The sequence below is a fragment of the Hyperoodon ampullatus genome (genome assembly GCF_949752795.1).
Source record: "Hyperoodon ampullatus genome assembly, chromosome: 6".
Lineage (NCBI taxonomy): Eukaryota > Metazoa > Chordata > Mammalia > Artiodactyla > Ziphiidae > Hyperoodon > Hyperoodon ampullatus.
Genome location: NC_136919.1, coordinates 118474256 through 118492538, shown reverse-complemented (window position 1 = coordinate 118492538; position 18283 = coordinate 118474256). Strand labels below are relative to the sequence as shown.

At 38.3% G+C, this 18283-nt stretch overlaps 1 protein-coding gene across 3 annotated transcripts in view; it reads right to left on the bottom strand.

Annotated features, from left to right (window-relative positions):
* Positions 1-18283, bottom strand: part of FZD3 (frizzled class receptor 3) — a gene marked incomplete at its 5' end in the record, with an annotated part of 87081 nt that overhangs the window by 7207 nt on the left and 61591 nt on the right. For all 3 annotated transcript variants that reach the window (XM_079707091.1, XM_079707092.1, XM_079707093.1), the window contains one exon: positions 3549-3697. In XM_079707091.1, coding sequence (XP_079563217.1) covers positions 3549-3697 — 149 coding nt within the window. The remainder of the gene's footprint in view (positions 1-3548; positions 3698-18283) is intronic.

Genomic DNA, 18283 nt, shown 5'->3' with positions numbered 1-18283 from the left:
CTAGTGCTGGAATAAACATGAATGATCATAACTAGAACAAAACATATGAAAAATTAATTTAAGCAAACATACAATTAAGTCCCAGACCCATTAAAGGCTTAGGAAAAAAGAATTAAGGGGATGAATTATGTCCAGAGCAAAAGTTTCTAACTGCTATGAAAGGGTTAAAAGCAGACAGATATTCATGATGATGAACAAAGTGGTAATTAATAAAAGAGCCAATTAAATAGTTGCAAAGGTCAGTGTATCAGTTTGTGTAAATAATGACTATGAGAATCATACATAAAGTTAAAATTAGACAATTTCATTTAAAAAAACCCTCCAACATGTAAAGATTGGATCATAAATTGAGAAAGTGCATATATTCTAAGTTTTCAAATTAGAAAAAGATCATTGCTGTTATTGCCGTTGTTGTTTTAGTGCTGTGGTAGAAGGGCTGAAAGAAGACTAATATTTGTTGAGTACCTGCATTGTGCCAGGTATTTTACACATACTCTCCTTTAATCTTTCTTAATAATGTTTTTATTATAGAGATTAAGTCCTAAAAAGATATTAGATATCCATTAAGAATAAATATTGTGATCCCCATTTTACAGATGAAGAAACTGAGGTTCTAAAGGATTAAAGGACTTTCCAAAAGTCATAAAACAAAACAGCAGTTGGGGGTGGGAGGGAGGGAGATGCAAGAGGGAAGAGATATGGGGACATATGTATATGTATAATCATATAATTATGATTCACTTTGTTATAAAGCAGAAACTTTGACACATCACTGTAAAGCAATTATACTCTAATAAAGATGTTTAAAAAAAACAAAAAACAGCAGTTGGGGATCAAACTTAAGTTTAAATGGCTTCAAAGACAATCATAAAGTAATGATAAAACATAATGTTTATGTATATGATAAAAACAAAATGTCAAAAACTAAATAGAATAAAGAACAACTCAAAGATAGTTAAAACAACATTTGTTCTTGTGTTATCAATGGCCCTATTCATATATACATACATCCTAAGTCACTCTGGATTGCTGAATTTGTTTTCTAAACTTATTTTTAAAAATCAGTTCAAACTGACTTCCGTTCATTCCAAAAATTTAATCCACCTTCAAATGGTGAAGGTCTGCCCCCTCATTTTACAAATAAGAAAACAGAGGTCCAGAGAAATTAAGTGCTGTGACCCAGATAATTCCAAAAGAAGATTTCTAAAAATATTTCAATCAGTGTCAGAAATATTAGCATAAGCACAGTCTTAAATGTGGCTTCACTCAGAGGAAGAACACTAATTTGACTGGCATAATTTTAGAAGCCAGTCTTTTGACACAGTATAACAGAGGGGTTAAGAGCAGACTAGAGGCTAGAGTCAGACTGCTTGGGTGTGAATCTCAATTCTGCCATTCACTAGCTATTAAACCTTGGTTCTATGCCTCAGTTTCTTATCTGTAAAATGACGATCTCCCTCACAAGGTTGTTTAGAGGATTAAATGATTTAATAATATATAAAATGCTTGGGACAGTGCTTGGAGTATTAAGTGTGCTCAATTAATTGGTAATCATTATTATGATTACTCCATAGTCATTTCTCAAAGGCTCAACCAGACAAATGCTAGAAATGGCTGTAGGGTGCCCACACTCTTGAGGAGTGGTAGGTACTCTAGCCCAGAGCACAGTCCCAGCTTGGAGAGTCACAATGACTTTGTTGGGTTTTGGGGGGGGGCGGGTCCATGGTTCCAGAAAACCAAATGGAAGGGTTCTTGGGAGTTCTAACCAGTTTCAAAAGGATTCTGACCCAACCAGGATCCCCCAAATAACTAGGAAGATTCCCCAAAAGGGTAGCTTGGGCTTAGCTCCATCTGGAGTTTCTAATACCACAGAGTTGTTGTATTACAGAATTGTTTGTGTATGGTCCAGAGATGACCAGGAATGTTTAATTCAAACCCTCAGAATTATGTTTTACTGTGATTAAAACATATTTAAAATTTTAAAAAATATATACAGATAAATCCCCCAAGGAAGGATGTTCCACAAAAAGCAAGGACTTGGCCTGTTTTGTATGCTACTGAATCCTTGGCATCCCAGTATAGTTCAAAGCACACAGTAAACATTCATTAAAGACTTTCTCAAAGGATGAATTCTTAGGAAATACATTTTTGTTGTTGAATTCATCTTTCCCCTTCTTTCCTTCTCTGCCCTATGAAACTGTATTTAAAGGGGAAATGCATTATCTGATATTACTAGCAGTAGTCTCAGATATGGTAATAAGAAATGTACACTTTAAAACTGTGATTTTTAAAAATCTCAATCTAATCCATGTAACAGAAGCTGCTAATTACTGGTATTTTAGAAAATACAGATCCTGCTAATGCAGTACTTTAAGTTGTATTAAAAAAGTACATTAACCCATACAAGACACAATAACATTTTAAATATAATCTTAAGAGTTTTATAGACTATCCCACCAAATCCATTTTCCATGGAACTTAGGTTAAGTAAAATCATAAGAATATAGACTCCACTAACTTAGAATTTGTGATAATTCAAATACAGTATACATATAAGACTTATACTTAGTAAACACTTTGAAGTCATTTGTTCCTTTGTGAATACTGCAGGGTCTTTTGTTTTGTTTTGTTTTATTAATTATGGGGTCAAAAAATTCAAGATTCCTCAAATATGCCCTGAGAAGACTGCTTTGGCAAATCTTATATTTTACCATGACACTCTAATATGCAATGTGGCCAACTATGAATTAAAATAATTTCTTTAACATATTCCATTTTATCTACTAATATCATTTTACTATTTTGGTTTTAACGTGTACTGCATGAGAATGGAATAACATGCTATCTCTTTAAATAATTTATGGTACAACCTGGAAGAATGATGGACAGTTGGAAATGGAAGTCTAATCTAATACCTATGTGACTTCAGCCAAGGCACTTAACCTCTCTGTGCCTCAGTTTTCTCATCTGTAACACTGAGATGATAATACACACCTCAGAGAAGTGTCAAGAAGATCAAATAAGAATATATATAAAATCATTAATTTGTTTTTAATTTTTTTTTTTTTTTTTTTTTTTTGTGGTACGCGGGCCTCTCACTGTTGTGGCCTCTCCCGTTGCGGAGCACAGGCTCCGGATGCACAGGCTCAGCAGCCATGGCTCACTCCGTGGCATATGGGATCCTCCCAGACCGGGGCACGAACCCGTATCCCCTGCATCAGCAGGCGGACTCTCAACCACTGCGCCACCAGGGAGGCCCTGTTTTTAATTTTAAGAAGATTATAATTTGGATTTTTAAAGATAAAGATTGGTCTTCCCTCAAATATTCTGAATTAGTAAGGAATAGGCCTTAAGCCTGGTTCTACTTGGCTATCTTTTCTGAATAAGTTTTTAACTGTGATTTGAGGTTTAATCATAACTGGTGGAAGCTGAGGTTACAATCTTTTTGGAATACTTCCTCCAAATCCAAATTATTTTAACACAGGAAACACAAAAATATTGCGTAAATGTGAAGTTTGTGAACACCATGATAATTTACTTCAACTTACTCTTTTTTCCTACGACCATGAAAAAAACTGGCCCATTCAAAGCATGTCTTTTTGCTTCCAACCCAAAAAATGGAAGGAATACCAACTATGAGAGCCATCAGGTATTTCATCAGAAAGACAATCAGGTCTGGACGACTCATTTGAGTAACCTACAAGAAGGGAAAGAAAAATATCTTACACACATAAATAGAATTTTCTATTAAAGGCCATTATAAAATCTTTTAAATAAAATAAATAGTAAAATAATTCTACAAGTCTGATATTTTCACTTACACAGTTCTATAGTTAATTTTCTTGTTATATGGAAAAGACACACTACTGAAAATTTGACAACAAATTTATGTTCTATATTTTGAGTTCTATAGTCTTCTTATTAGCTCATATTGGATACCTTCTAAAGAAAAAGATTACTAATATAGAAAATAAACCATGAATAGGAATAGAGGCTCAAATAATACCTATATTCTTCTTGGCCAATTTCACTCATCCTATCATTGGTCATCACGATATACAATTAGGAAAGTGTTAATCTTTCCCCCCATTTTATTAATTTCTGTTTTTATATTTAATATGCTCTTCCTTCTACCTACTTTCATGTTTACTTTGCTGGCTGTTTTCAAGCTTCTTCTTTAACCTATGAGTGAGTTTTTTTGTTTCTATTCAGGTGAGTTTTTTTAAAAGTTCTCTTTAGTGTTGATTTCAAGTTTAGTTACTGTGGTCATAGAATGTGGTCTATTTGATTCTGGTTACCTTAAATTTTGGGGACTTCTTTTGTGATTTAGGACCCAGTCCATTTTTTAAAGTATTCCTCGTGTGCTCAAAAATAACGCTTACTCTCTATTTGTTGGGTACAAAATTTTCTATATGTATTAGATCAACTTTATTAGTTGTGTTGTTCAAATCTTCTGTACAGGCATCCTCAGAAATATTGTAAGTCTAGTTCCAGACCACCACAATAAAGCAAATACCACAATAATGTGAGTCATGGGGATAATTTTGTTTCCCAGTGCATATAAAAGTTATGTTTACACTATAATGTAGTTGAATAAGTATGTAATATTTACTCATAAGTGTCTAAATAACAATCTTCATACATTAATTAAAAAATACTTTATTGCTAAAAAATGCCAACCATCATTGAGCCTTCAACGAGTCGTACTCTTTTTGTGTGGAGAGTCTCGCCTTGATGTTGAAGGCTGCTGACTGATCAGGGTGGTGGGTGCTGAAGGCTGGGTGGCCGTGACAATTTCTTAAAATAAGACCACAGTGAAGTGTACCTCATCCATTGCCTCTTCCTTTCATGAACAATTTCTCTGTAGCAGGCAATGCTGTTTGAAAGCATTTTACCCAAAGTAGAACTTCTTTCAAAACTGGAGTCAATCCTCTCAAACCCTGCCACTTCTCTACCAACTAAGTTTATATAATATTCTAAATCCTCTGTTGTCATTTCAACAAGATCTTCACAGCATCTTCACCAGAAGTAGATTCTACCTTGAGAAATCAGTTTGTTCATGCTCACCCATAAAAAGCAACTCCTCATCCATTAAAGTTTTATCATGAGATTGTAGCAATTTAGTCACATCTTTAAGGCTGCACTTCTAACTCTAGTTCTCTTGCTACTTCCACTACATCTGCAGTTACTTCCTCCACTGAAGTCTTAAAGCCCTCCAAGTCATCCATGAGGGCTTTCAAACTGTTAATGTTGATATTTTGGCCTCTTCCCATGAATCATGGATGTTCTTAATGGCATCAAGAATGGTGAATCCTTTCCAAAAGGTTTCAATTGACTTTGCCCAGGTCCATCAGAGGAATCACTATCTATGGCAGCTATAGCCTCAAACAGTGTAATTTCTTATGGGAATTCCCTGGTGGTCCAGTGGCTAGAACTTGGTGCTTTCACCAGAGTGGCCTGGGTTCAATCCCTGGTAGGGGAACTAAGATCCCACAAGCTGAGCAACACGTGGCAAAAAAAAAAGTATTTCTTAAATAATAAAGACTTGAAAGTTGAAATTACTCCTTGATCTGTGGGCTGCAGAGTGGATGTTGGGTAGGCAGGCATGAAAATAACATTATTCTTGTACATCTCCATCAGAGTGCTTGGGTGACCAGATGCATTGTCAATAAGCAGTAACATTTTCAAAGGAATCTTTTCTTTTCTGAGCAGTAGATCTCAACAGTGGGCTTCAGTAAACCATGTTGTAAACAGTTGTGCTGTCATCCAGACTTTGTTTTTCCATTTAGAGAGCACAGGCAGAGTAGATTTAGCATAATTCAGAATGGTAAATGAACATTAGCTTCAACTTAAAACTCACCAGCAACATTAGCCCTTAACAAGAGAGTCACCCTGTCCTTTGAAGCTCTCACGCCAGGCACTGACTTCTCCCCTCTAGCTATGAAAGTCCTGGCGGCATCCTCTTCCAATATAAGACTTTCATCGACATTGAAAATCTGTTGTTCAGTGCAGCCAGACACCTTCATAAATTTTCTTAGCTAGATCTTTTGGATGACTTGCTGCAGCTTCTACATCAGCACCTGGTGCTTCACCTTGCACTTTTATGTTATAGAGAAGGCCTCTTTCCTTAAATCTCATGAATCAACATCTGCTAGCTTCAAACTTTTCTTCTGTAGCTTCCTCATCTCTCGGCCTTCATAGAATTGAAGACAGTTAGGGCCTTGCTCTGGATTAGGCTTTAGTTTAAGGGAATGTTGTGGCTGGTTTGATCTTCTATCCAGACCACTAAAACTTTCTCTATATTAGCAATAAGGCTGTTCCACTTTCTTATCATTAGTGTGTTCACTGGAATAGCACTTTTAATTTCCTTTGAGTACTTTCCCTTTGCATTCACAACTTGGCTAACTGGTTAAAGAGGCCTAACTTTTCGCCTTTTTCGACTTTCAACATGCCTTCCTCACTAAGCTTAATCATTTCTAGCTTTTCATTTCAAGTGAGAGATGTGCAACTCTCCCTTTCACTTGAACCCTTACAGACCACTGTTAAGGTTAGTTGGCCTGATTTCAATATTGTTGTGTCTAAGCTAATAGGGAGGTCCAAGGAGAGCCTTTTATATGCACATGGAAACCAAAAAATTTGTGTGACTTGCTTTATTGTGATATTTGCTTTATTGCAGTGGTCCGGAACCAAACCTGCAAAATCTCTGAGGTAAGTCTGTAATGTGAGAATTACCAAAATGTGACACAGAGACAGGAAGTGAGCAAATGCTGTTGGAAAAATGGTACCAACAGACTTGCTCAACACAGGGGTGCCACAAACTTTCAATTTGTAAAAAAATGCATTATCTGCAAAGCACAATAAAGCGAAGTGTGATAAAATGAGGTACACATGTTTTCTTGACTAGTCTTCTGTTTACCTATCCATTTTAATAGAGGTATGCTAAACTGTGGGCTCATCAGTAATCCTGTCACTTTTCACTTTCAAGCCTATGTTAGGTGTTACAGAAACGCTCTAGCTGCACAAGTTACTTTCTAGTGCTCCTCACCTGTAACAGTATTTCATGTGACATAAACATTGCCACATCAGCTTTTTACTTCATCATACCAGCACATCTTCAAGGTGTATCTTTTCCTATTTACCAATGTATTTCTTTCAAGTCTGTTTGGGTTATACTGCTGCTTTTAAACAATATACAGTTTACTCGTTCTAAAGTATAAACTCCATGAGGAGTTTTTTTTCCCCAATGGCTTTACCCCCAGAGCCTAGACCAGTGTCTGGCACATAGTTAAGTGCCCAATAAATACTCACATACATTTACAATATATACTTATACTTCGTTTTATGAGAAAAAATTACATTGAAAATTATTCAGCACTGCTAGAGACTGGTTCAAGATGGCAGAGTAGAAGGACGTGCACTCACTCCCTCTTGCGAGAGCACTGGAATCACAACTAACTGCTGAACGATCATCGACAGGAAGAAGCTGGAAATCACCAAAAAAGATACCCCACATCCAAAGACAAAGGAGAAGCCACAATGAGATGGTAGGAGGGGCGCAATCACAATAAAATCAAATCCCATAACTGCTGGGTGGGTGACTCACAAACTGGAGAACACTTATACCACAGAAGTCCACCCACTGGAGTGAAGGCTCTGAGCCCCACATCAGGCTTCCCAACCTGGGGAACTGGCAACGGGAGGAGGAATTCCTAAAGAATCAGACTTTGAAGGCTAGCAGGATTTGATTGCAGGACTGCGACAGGACTGGGACAAACAGAGACTCCACTCTTGGAGGGTACACACAAAGTGGTGTGTGCATCGGGACCCAGGGGAAGGAGCAGTGACCCCAGGGGAGACTGAACTAGACCTACCTGTTAATGTTGGAGGGTCTCCTGCAGAGGCAGGGGGTGGCTGTGTCTCGCCATGAGGACAAGGACATTGACAGCAGAAGTTCTGGGAAGTGCTCCTTGACGTGAACCCTCCCAGAGTCCGCCATTAGCCCCACCAAAGAGCCAGGTAGGCTCCAGTGTTGGGTCGCCTCAGGCGAAACAACCAACAAGGAGGGAACCCAGCCCACCCATCAGGAGACAAGAGGATTAATGTTTTACTGAGCTATGCCCACCAGAGCAACACCTAGCTCTACCCACCACCACTCCCTCCCATCAGGAAAGTTGCACAAGCCTCTTAGATACCCTCATCCACCAGAGGGCAGACAGCAGAAGCAAGAAGAATTACAATCCTGAAGCCTGTGGAACAAAAATCACATTCACAGAAAGATAGACAAGATAAAAAGGCAGAGGGCTATGTACAAGATGAAGGAACAAGATAAAACCCCAGAAACACAACTAAATGAAGTGGAGATATGAAAACTCCCAGAATAAAGAATTCAGAATAATGATACTGAAGATGATCCAGGACCTCGGAAAAAGAATTGGAGGCAAAGATCAAGAAGATGCAAGAAATGTTTAATAAAGACCTAGAAGAATGAAAGAACAAACACCTCGAAGAATTAAAAAACAAACAAACAGAGATGAACAATACAATAACTGAAATTAAAAATACACTACAAGGAATCAATAGCAGAATAACTGAGGCAGAAGAATGGATAAGTGACCTGGAAGACAAAATGGTGAAATTCACTCCTGTGGAACAGAATAAAGAAAAAAAAAAATGAAAAGAAATGAAGACAGCCTAAGACACTTCTGGGGCAACATTAAATGCAACAACATTCGCATTATAGGGGTCCCAGAAGGAGAAGAGAGAGAGAAAGGACCCGAGAAAATAGTTGAAGAGATTATAGTTGAAAACGTCCCTAACATGGGAAAGGAAATAGCCACCCAAATCCAGGAAGCACAGAGAGTACCAGGCAGGATAAACCCAAGGAGAAACACACTGAGACACACAGTAATCAAACTGATAAAAATTAAAGACAAAGAAAAATTACTGAAAGCAACAAGGGAAAAACAACAAATAACATACAAGGGAACTCCCATAAGGTTAACAGCTGATTTCTCAGCAGAAACTCTACAAGCAAGAAAGGAGTGGCATGATATACTTAAAGTGATGAAAGGGAAGAAACTACAACCAAGATTAAGCTACCCGGCAAGGATCTCATTCAGATTCAAGGGAGAAATCAAAAGCTTTACAGACAAGCAAAAGCTAAGAGAATTCAGCATCAAGACCCGTATGTATGCTGTCTACAAGAGACCCACTTCAGACCTAGGGACACATACAGACTGAAAGTGAGGGGATGGAAAAAGATATTCCATGCAAATAGAAATCAAAAGAAAGCTGGAGTAGCAGTACTCATATCAGATAAAATAGACTTTAAAACAAAGAACGTTACAAGAGACAAGGAAGGACACTACATAATGATCAAGGGATCAATCCAAGAAGAAGATATAGCAATTATAAATATATATGCACCCAACATAGGAGCAGCTCAGTACATAAGGCAACTGCTAACAGCTATAAAAGAGGAAATCAACAGTAACACAATAATAGTGGGGGACTTTAACACCTCACTTACACCAATGGACAGATCATCCAAAATGAAAATAAATAAGGAAACAGAAGCTTTAAATGACACAATAGACCAGATAGATTTAACTGATATTTATAGGACATTCCATCCAAAAACAGCAGATTACACTTTCTTCTCAAGTGCACACAGAACATTCTCCAGGGTAGATCACATCCTGGGTCATAAATCAAGCATCAGTAAATTTAAGAAAATTGAAATCATATCAAGCATCTTTTCTGACCACAATGTTATGAGATTAGAAATCAGTTACAGGGAAAAAAACATAAAAAACAGAAAAACATGGAGGCTAAACAATATGTTACTAAATAACCAAGAGATCACTGAAGAAATCAAAGAGGAAGTCAAAAAATACCTAGAGACAAATTACAACGTAAACACAATGATCCAAAACCTATGGGATGCAGCAAAAGCAGTTCTAAGAGGGAAGTTTATAGCAGTACAAGCCTACCTCAAGAAACAAGAAAAATCTCAAATAAACAATCTAAACTTACACCTAAAGGAACTAGAGAAAGAAGAACAAACAAAACCCAAGGTTAGCAGAAGGAAAGAAATCATAAAGATCAGAGCAGAAATAAATGAAATAGAAACAAAGAAAACAGTAGCAAAGATCAATAAAACTAAAAGCTGGTTCTTTGAGAAGATAAACAAAATTGATAAACCATTAGCCAGACTCATCAAGAAAAAGAGGGAGAAGACTCAAATCAATAAAATTAGAAATGAAAAAGGAGAAGTTACATCAGACACCACAGAAATACAAAGCATCCTAAGAGACTACTACAAGCAACTCTATGCCCATAAAATGGACAACCTGGAAGAAATGGACAAATTTTTAGAAAGGTATAACCTTCAAAGACTGAACCAGGAAGAAATAGAGACTATGAGCAGACCAATCACAAGTAATGAAATTGAAACTGTGATTAAAAATCTTCCAACAAACAAAAGTCCAGGACCAGATGGCTTCACAGGTGAATTCTATCAAACCTTTAGAGAAGAGCTAACACCCATCCTTCTCAAACTCTTCCAAAAAATTGCAGGGGAAGGAACACTCCCAAACTCATTCTATGAGGCCACCATCACCCTGATACCAAAACCAGACAAAGATACTACAACAAAAGAAAATTACAGACCAATATCACTGATGAATATAGATGCAAAAATCCTCAACAAAATACTAGCAAACAGAATCCAACAACACATTAAAAGGATCATACACCATGATCAGGTGGGATTTGCCCCAGGGATGCAAGGATTCTTCAATATACACAAATCAATCAATGTGATACACCATATTAACAAACTGAAGAATAAAAACCATATGATTATCTCAACAGATGCAGAAAAAGCTTTTGACAAAATTCAACACCCATTTATGATAAAAACTCTCCAGAAAGGGGGCATAGAGGGAACCTACCTCAACATAATAAGGGCCATATATGACAAGCCCACAGCAAACATCATTCTCAAAGGTGAAAAACTGAAAGCATTTCCTCTAAGATCAGGAACAAGACAAGGATGTCCACTCTTCACCACTATTATTCAACATAGTTTTGGAAGTCCTAGCCAGGGAAATCAGAGAAGAAAAAGAAATAAAAGGAATACAAATTGGAAAAGAAGAAGTAAAACTGTCACTGTTTGCAGATGACATGATACTATACATAGAGAATCCTAAAGATGCCACCAGAAAATTACTACAGCTAATCAATGAATTTGGTAAAGTTGCAGGATACAAAATTAATGCACAGAAATCTCTTGCATTCCTATACACTAATGATGAAAAACCTGAAAGAGAAAGTAAGGAAACACTCCCATTTACCACTGCAACAAAAAGAACGAAATACCTAGGAATAAACCTACCTAGGGAGACAAAAGACCTGTATGCAGAAAACTATAAGACACTGATGAAAGAAATTAAAGATGATACAAACAGATGGAGAGATATACCATATTCTTGGATTGGAAGAATCAACATTGTGAAAATGACTATATTACCCAAAGCAATCTACAGATTCAATGCAATCCCTATCAAATTAGCAATGGCATGTTTTACAGAACTAGAACAAAATATCTTAAAATTTGTAGGGAGACACAAAAGACCCCGAAGAGCCAAAGCAGTCTTGAGGGAAAAAAACGGAGCTGGAAGAATCAGACTCCCTGACTTCAAACTATACCACAAAGCTACAGTAATCAAGACAATATGGTACTGGCACAAAAATAGAAACATAGATCAAGGGAACAAGATAGAAAGCCCAGAGATAAACCCACACACCTATGGTCAGCTAATCTATGACAAAGGAGGCAAGGATATACAATAGAGAAAAGACAGTCTCTTCAATAAGTGGTGCTGGGAAAACTGGACAGCTACATGTAAAAGAATGAAATTAGAACATTCTCTAACACCATACACAAAAATAAATCAAAATGGATTAGAGACCTAAATGTAAGACTGGACACTATAAAACTCTTAGAGGAAAACATAGGAAGAACACTCTTTGACATAAATCACAGCAAGATCTTTTTTGATCCACCTCCTAATGGAAATGAAAACAAAATGGAATGGAAATAAAAACAAAAATAAACAAATGGGACCTAATGAAACTTAAAAGCTTTTGCAAAGCAAAGGAAACTACAAACAAGATGAAAAGACAACCCTCAGAATGGGAGAAAATATTTGCAAACAAATCAATGGACAAAGGATTAATCTTCAAAATATATAAACAGCTCATGCAGCTCAATATTAAAAGAAACAAACAACCCAATCCAAAAATGGGCAGAAGACCTAAACAGACATTTCTCCAAAGAAGACATACAGATGGCCAAGAAGCACATGAAAAGCTGCTCAACATCGCTAATTATTAGAGAAAAGCAAATCAAAACTACAATGAGGTATCACCTCACACCAGTTAGAATGGGCATCATCAGAAAATCTACAAACAACAAATGCTGGAGAGGGTGTGGAGAAAAGGGAACCCCTGTTGCACTGTTTGTTGGTGGGAAGGTAAATTGATACAGCCACTATGAAGAACAGTATGGAGGTTCCTTAAAAAACTAAAAACAGAATTACCATATGACCCAGCAATCCCACTACTGGGCATATACCCAGAGAAAACCATAATTCAAAAAGACACATGCACCCCAATGTTCATTGCAGCACTATTTACAGTAGCCAGGTCATGGAAACAACTTAAATGCTCATCAACAGACAAACGGATAAAGAAGATGTGGTACATATATACAATAGACTATTACTCAGCCATTAAAAGGAACGAAATTGTGTCATTTGTAGAGATGTGGATGGATCTAGAGACTGCCATACAGAGTAAAGTAAGTCAGAACGAGAAAAACAAATATTGTATATTAACGCATATATGTGGAACCTAGACAAATGGTACAGATGAACCGGTTTGCAGGGCAGAAACAGAGACACAGATATAGAGAACAAATGTATGGACACCAAGGGGGTAAAGCGGCGGGGTGGTGGTGGTGGTGTGATGAATTGGGAGACTGGTATTGGCATATACTAATATGTATAAAACGGAAAACTAATAAGAACCTGCTGTATAAAAGAAATAAAATTCTAGAATTCAAAAAAAAAACAGTCTAAATGAGCAACAACAGCAAAGGGGACAAGTAAATACAGATTATTTTGCAACCGCTAAAGATCGTAAATATGGAAACTATGTAGCAACTTGGAAAATAGCTTAGAGGGTAATGTTACTTGAAGTAACCAGGATACATAGGTATGCAACACCATGATTCAACTATTTTAAATTCTGTTTTCAAAATGAGACAAAAGGAAAACTAAAAGCAATATGGTTAGAGAGATTTTGAGGCTTTTCTTTCTTTTTAAAGTTTGCTCTAATGTACTATTTTGTTTGTGCTATAAATAAAAATCAAGGTGGAGTACAAAAAAAATTATTCAGCACCTCCATCTCCTTGAACAAGATTATGCTCCTAGCACATTTTAGCTACCTATACTTCTTGTTATTATTTTCCAGACATTCAGAACAACCTTTACAAAAAGAACTGGTTCTGTTATTATTATTGTTAATTAACTTTGCCAAAAAGTACACTCGACTCCTATCTTTGGGGTTCTCTTTTCTTCTTGCTAAAGGATGCCCTTTAGAAATTCTTACAGATAGGGTATGCCAGAGATAAATTATTTTAGTCTTTGCCCCAAAATGTCTTTATCCTGTCCTCAATCTTGAATGGTGGTTTAGATGGATAAAGTCATCATCTCTCAGCATTTTAAAGACATTAGTTCATTATCTTCTAGCTTCTATGGTTGCTGTTGAAAAGCTTGTGTAATTGATAACCTTTTGGAGATTTATTTCTTCTCTCTGGTAGCTTTTAAGTTTGTCTCTATCCTTCTGTCTTATAGTTGCAATCAATGTTTCTCATTGTGATTGGTTTTTATTTGTCCTGCTTAGTCTGCAGAGTGTACTTTTAATCTGAGAACTCAAGTTTTCAATTCTGAAAAATTCAAAGACATTAGCGCTTTAGTTATCACTTCTTAGTCATTCTTATGGCCTCCTGTTCTAGAACTCCCGTAAGATGTATATTGAAGTCCCTCAACCTAATTTTTTAAATATCTCTTAATGGCATAATTAGATAATTTTGAGTATTTTATGTCTCTCTACATTCTGCATTCTGGGTGATCTCTTCAGAACAATTTTCCATTTCACTAATTCGCTCTTCAATCATGTCTACTTTAGAGTTCATTCCATCTATTGACTTAATTCCCATAACTTCATTTCTAAGCTAATTGGTTTTTATATGTCTATTCTTATTTCATTTCTGCTAATTTATCATAATTTCTTATTCCTTTAAAGTGGTTTTTATTATTTATCTTTTGAAGAATCCTAAACATACTTATTTTAAAAATAAGTCCTTAAAAATTTTATTACTTTTATTTCATCTGGGAGTGAATCCATCTTCTGATTGTTTTTATTGGACGTCTTTCTAGGTTTAGCTTTTCTGTTTCATTGTGCTTTGGAATTTTACTTTACAGATCTTGCATGAGAGAGTTCTTCCTCTGTCTTTCTCTCTCCCTCACTCCCTCCATATATCTCACCTGTTTCATTCCTTTTTTGTCTTCACCAGTACCCATGAGGCCCTAGTTAGAAACCAAGTCTAATATTCATGACTGCACACTCCAGACATTATCAGGTACTGCAGGTTCAGGCACTGAGTCATTGCAGTTTGACCCTCCTACATCTCTAGATAAGTATTTTAAGCATTTTTATACTATATACAGCTTCAGGGAACAGTTGTACCTTTTATACAAACTTCCTTTCAGGAGCAGGAGAGTCCCATTTCTAATTCCTGCTTTTAACCAGTGCACCTAGTTCTGGCCCTGACTCCCACGTGACACTTTTACCTCCCTATATCCCATAGAAACTGAATGCCCTAGCCACCTCCAGCAACTTCAGACCTAGATTCTAGTAGCCCCTGTTTTTATCTCTAGTCATCATTTTGCATTTCTATTCTACAAATTAGTTTATTTTGCCTTTTAGGCTGACTGTTTAAAATTTTTTCATATTACATTTTATCTCTAATTGGCACATGATTATAGTTGGACTGGTAAGTTCAAAACATGGAACTTAAACCACAGTCATAACCTGCAGTTAAGGTGTAATTCCTCTAGGATTTACATAAAAGTCAAACAACAAATATTTATGGATTATCTACTACTCTAAGAATAATGTTATTCAAAAAGCCCCATGAGACTTATAAACAGAAGTAAGGTTTGACTAGTGTTCCCACCAAGCTGATAATCTAGATGAAAATACAAATTAACGAAACCATAGAATAGTTAAGAACTAAAATTAGGAAGAGTCACTAAAAGCATGATCACCTAATCCATGACAAAGAAGGCAAGAATATACAATGGAGAAAAGATAGTCCCTTCAATAAGTGGTGCTGGGAAAACTGGACAGCTACATGTAAAAGAATGAAATTAGAACATTCTCTAACACCATACACAAAAATAAATTAAAATGGATTAGAGACCTAAATGTAAGTCTGGATACTATAAAACTCTTAGAGGAAAGCACAGGCAGAACACTCTCTGACATAAATAGCAGCAAGATCTTTTTTGATCCACCTCCAAGAGTAATGAAAATAAAAACAAAAATAAACAAATGGGACCTAATTAAACTTAGAAGTGTTTGCACAGCAAAGGAAACCATCAACAAAATGAAAAGAAAACCCACAGAATGGGAGAAAATATTTTCAAACGACGTGACCGACAAGGGATTAATCTCCAAAATATACAAACAGCTCATGCAGCTCAATATAAAAAAAAAAAAACCCAATCAAAAAATGGGCAGAAGATCTAAATAGACATTTCTCCAAAGAAGACATACAGATGGCCAAGAGGCACATGAAGACATGCTCAACATCACTAACTATTAAAGAAATGAAAATCAAAACTACAAAGAAGTATCACCTCACACCAGTTAGAATGGCCATCATCAAAAAATCTACAAACAATAAATGCTGGAGAGGGTGTGGAGAAAAGGGAACCCTCCTACACTCTTGGTGGGAATGTAAACTGGTACAGCCACTATGGACAACAGTATGGAGATTCCTTAAAAAACTAAAAACAGTGCTATCATATGATCCAGCAACCTCACTCCTGGGCATATATCTGAAGAAAACCATAATTCAAAAGGATATATACACCCCAATGTTCATTGAAGCACTATTTACAATACCCAGGACATGGAAGCAACCTAAATGTCCATCGATGGAGGAGTGGATAAAGAAGATGCGGTACATACATACAACGGAATATTACTCAGCCATAAAAAAGAGCGAAATAAAGCCATTTGCAGTGACATGGAGGGACCTAGAGATTGTCATACTGAGTGAAGCAAGTCAGACAAAGACAAATATATGATACCGCTTATATGTGGAATCTAAAAAAATGGTACACAGGAACCTATTTACAAAACAGAAATTGAGTCACAGATGTAGAAAACAAACTTATGGTTACCGAGGGGGAAAGCGGGGGGAAGGATAAATTGGGAGACTAGGATTGACATCTACACACTACTATATGTAAAACAGATAACTAATAAGAACCTACTGGGCTTCCCTGGTGGCGCAGTGGTTGAGAGTCTGCCTCCTGATGCAGGGAACACAGGTTCGTGCCCCGGTCCGGAAAGATCCAACATGCCACGGAGCGGCTAGGCCCGTGAGCCATGGCTGCTGAGCCTGCGCGTCCGGAGCCTGTGCTCCGCAAGGGGAGAGGCCACAACAGTGAGAGGCCCGCATACCACACACACACACACAAAAAAGGACCTACTGTATAGCACAGGGAACTCTATTCAACACTCTGTAATGACCTATATGGGAATAGAAACTGAAAAAGAGTTGGATATATGTATAACTGACTCACTTTGCTGTACAGCAGAAACTAACATAATATTGTAAATCAACTATACTTCAATTAAAAAAATAATTAAGAAGATGGCGGAAGAGTAAGACGCGGAGATCACCTTCCTCCTCACGGATACACCAGAAATACAGCTACACGTGGAACAACTCCTACAGAACACCTACTGAACGCTGGCAGAAGACCCCAGACCTCCCAAAAGGCAAGAAACTCCCCACATACCTGGGTAGGGCAAAGCGGAGAGATTCCCGCACAGAGGATCGGTGCCGAGCGGCACTCACCAGCCCGAGAGGCTTGTCTGCTCGCCCGCCGGGGCGGGCGGCGCTGGAAGCTGAGGCTCGGGCTTCGGTCAGAGCGCAGGGAGAGGACTGGGGCTGGCGGCGAGAACTCAGCCTGAAGGGGGCTAATGTGCCACAGCTAGCCGGGAGGGAGTCCGGGAAAACTCTGGAGCTGCCGAAGAGGCAAGAGACTTTTTCTTCCCTCTTGGTTTCCTGCTGCGCGAGGAGAGGGGATTAAGAGCGCTGCTTAAAGGGGCTCCACAGACGGGCGCGAGTCGCGACTGAAAGCGCGGAGCCCAGTGACGGGCGTGGGACGCTGGGGCTGCTGCTGCCGCCGCCAAGAAGCCCGTGTGCGAGCGCAGGTCACTGTCCACACCGCCCTTCCGGGAGCCTGAGCAGCCCGCCACTGCCGGGGTCCCGGGATCCAGGGGCGGCTTCCCTGGGAGAACGCACGGCGCGCCTCGGGCTGGTGCAACGTCACGCCGACCTCTGCCGCTGCAGGCTCGCCCCGCACTCCGTGCCCCTCCCTCCCGCCCGGCCTGAGTGAGCCAGAGTTCCCGAAGAGGCTGCTCCTTTAACCCTTTCCTGTCTGAGTGAAGAACAGACGCCCTCCGGCGACCTACACGCAGAGGCGGGGCCAAATCCAAAGCTGAGACCCGGGAGCTGTGAGAACAAAGAAGAGAAAGGGAAACCTCTCCCAGCAGCCTCAGAAGCAGCGGATTAAAGCTCCACAATCAACTTGATGTACCCTGCATCTGTGGAATACATGAATAGACAACAAATCATCCCAAATTGAGGAGCCAGGAGTCAGTACTGTGCCTCTGAGGTGGGAGAGCCAACTTCAGGACACTGGTCCACAAGAGACCTCTCAGCTCCACATAATATCAAACGGCGAAAATCTTCCAGAGATCTCCATCTCAACACCAGCACCCAGCTTCACTCAACGACCAGCAAGCTACAGTGCTGGACACCCTATGCCAAACAACTAGCAAGACAGGAACACAACGCCACCCATTAGCAGAGAGGTGGCCTAAAATCATAAAAAGTCTGCAGACACCCCAA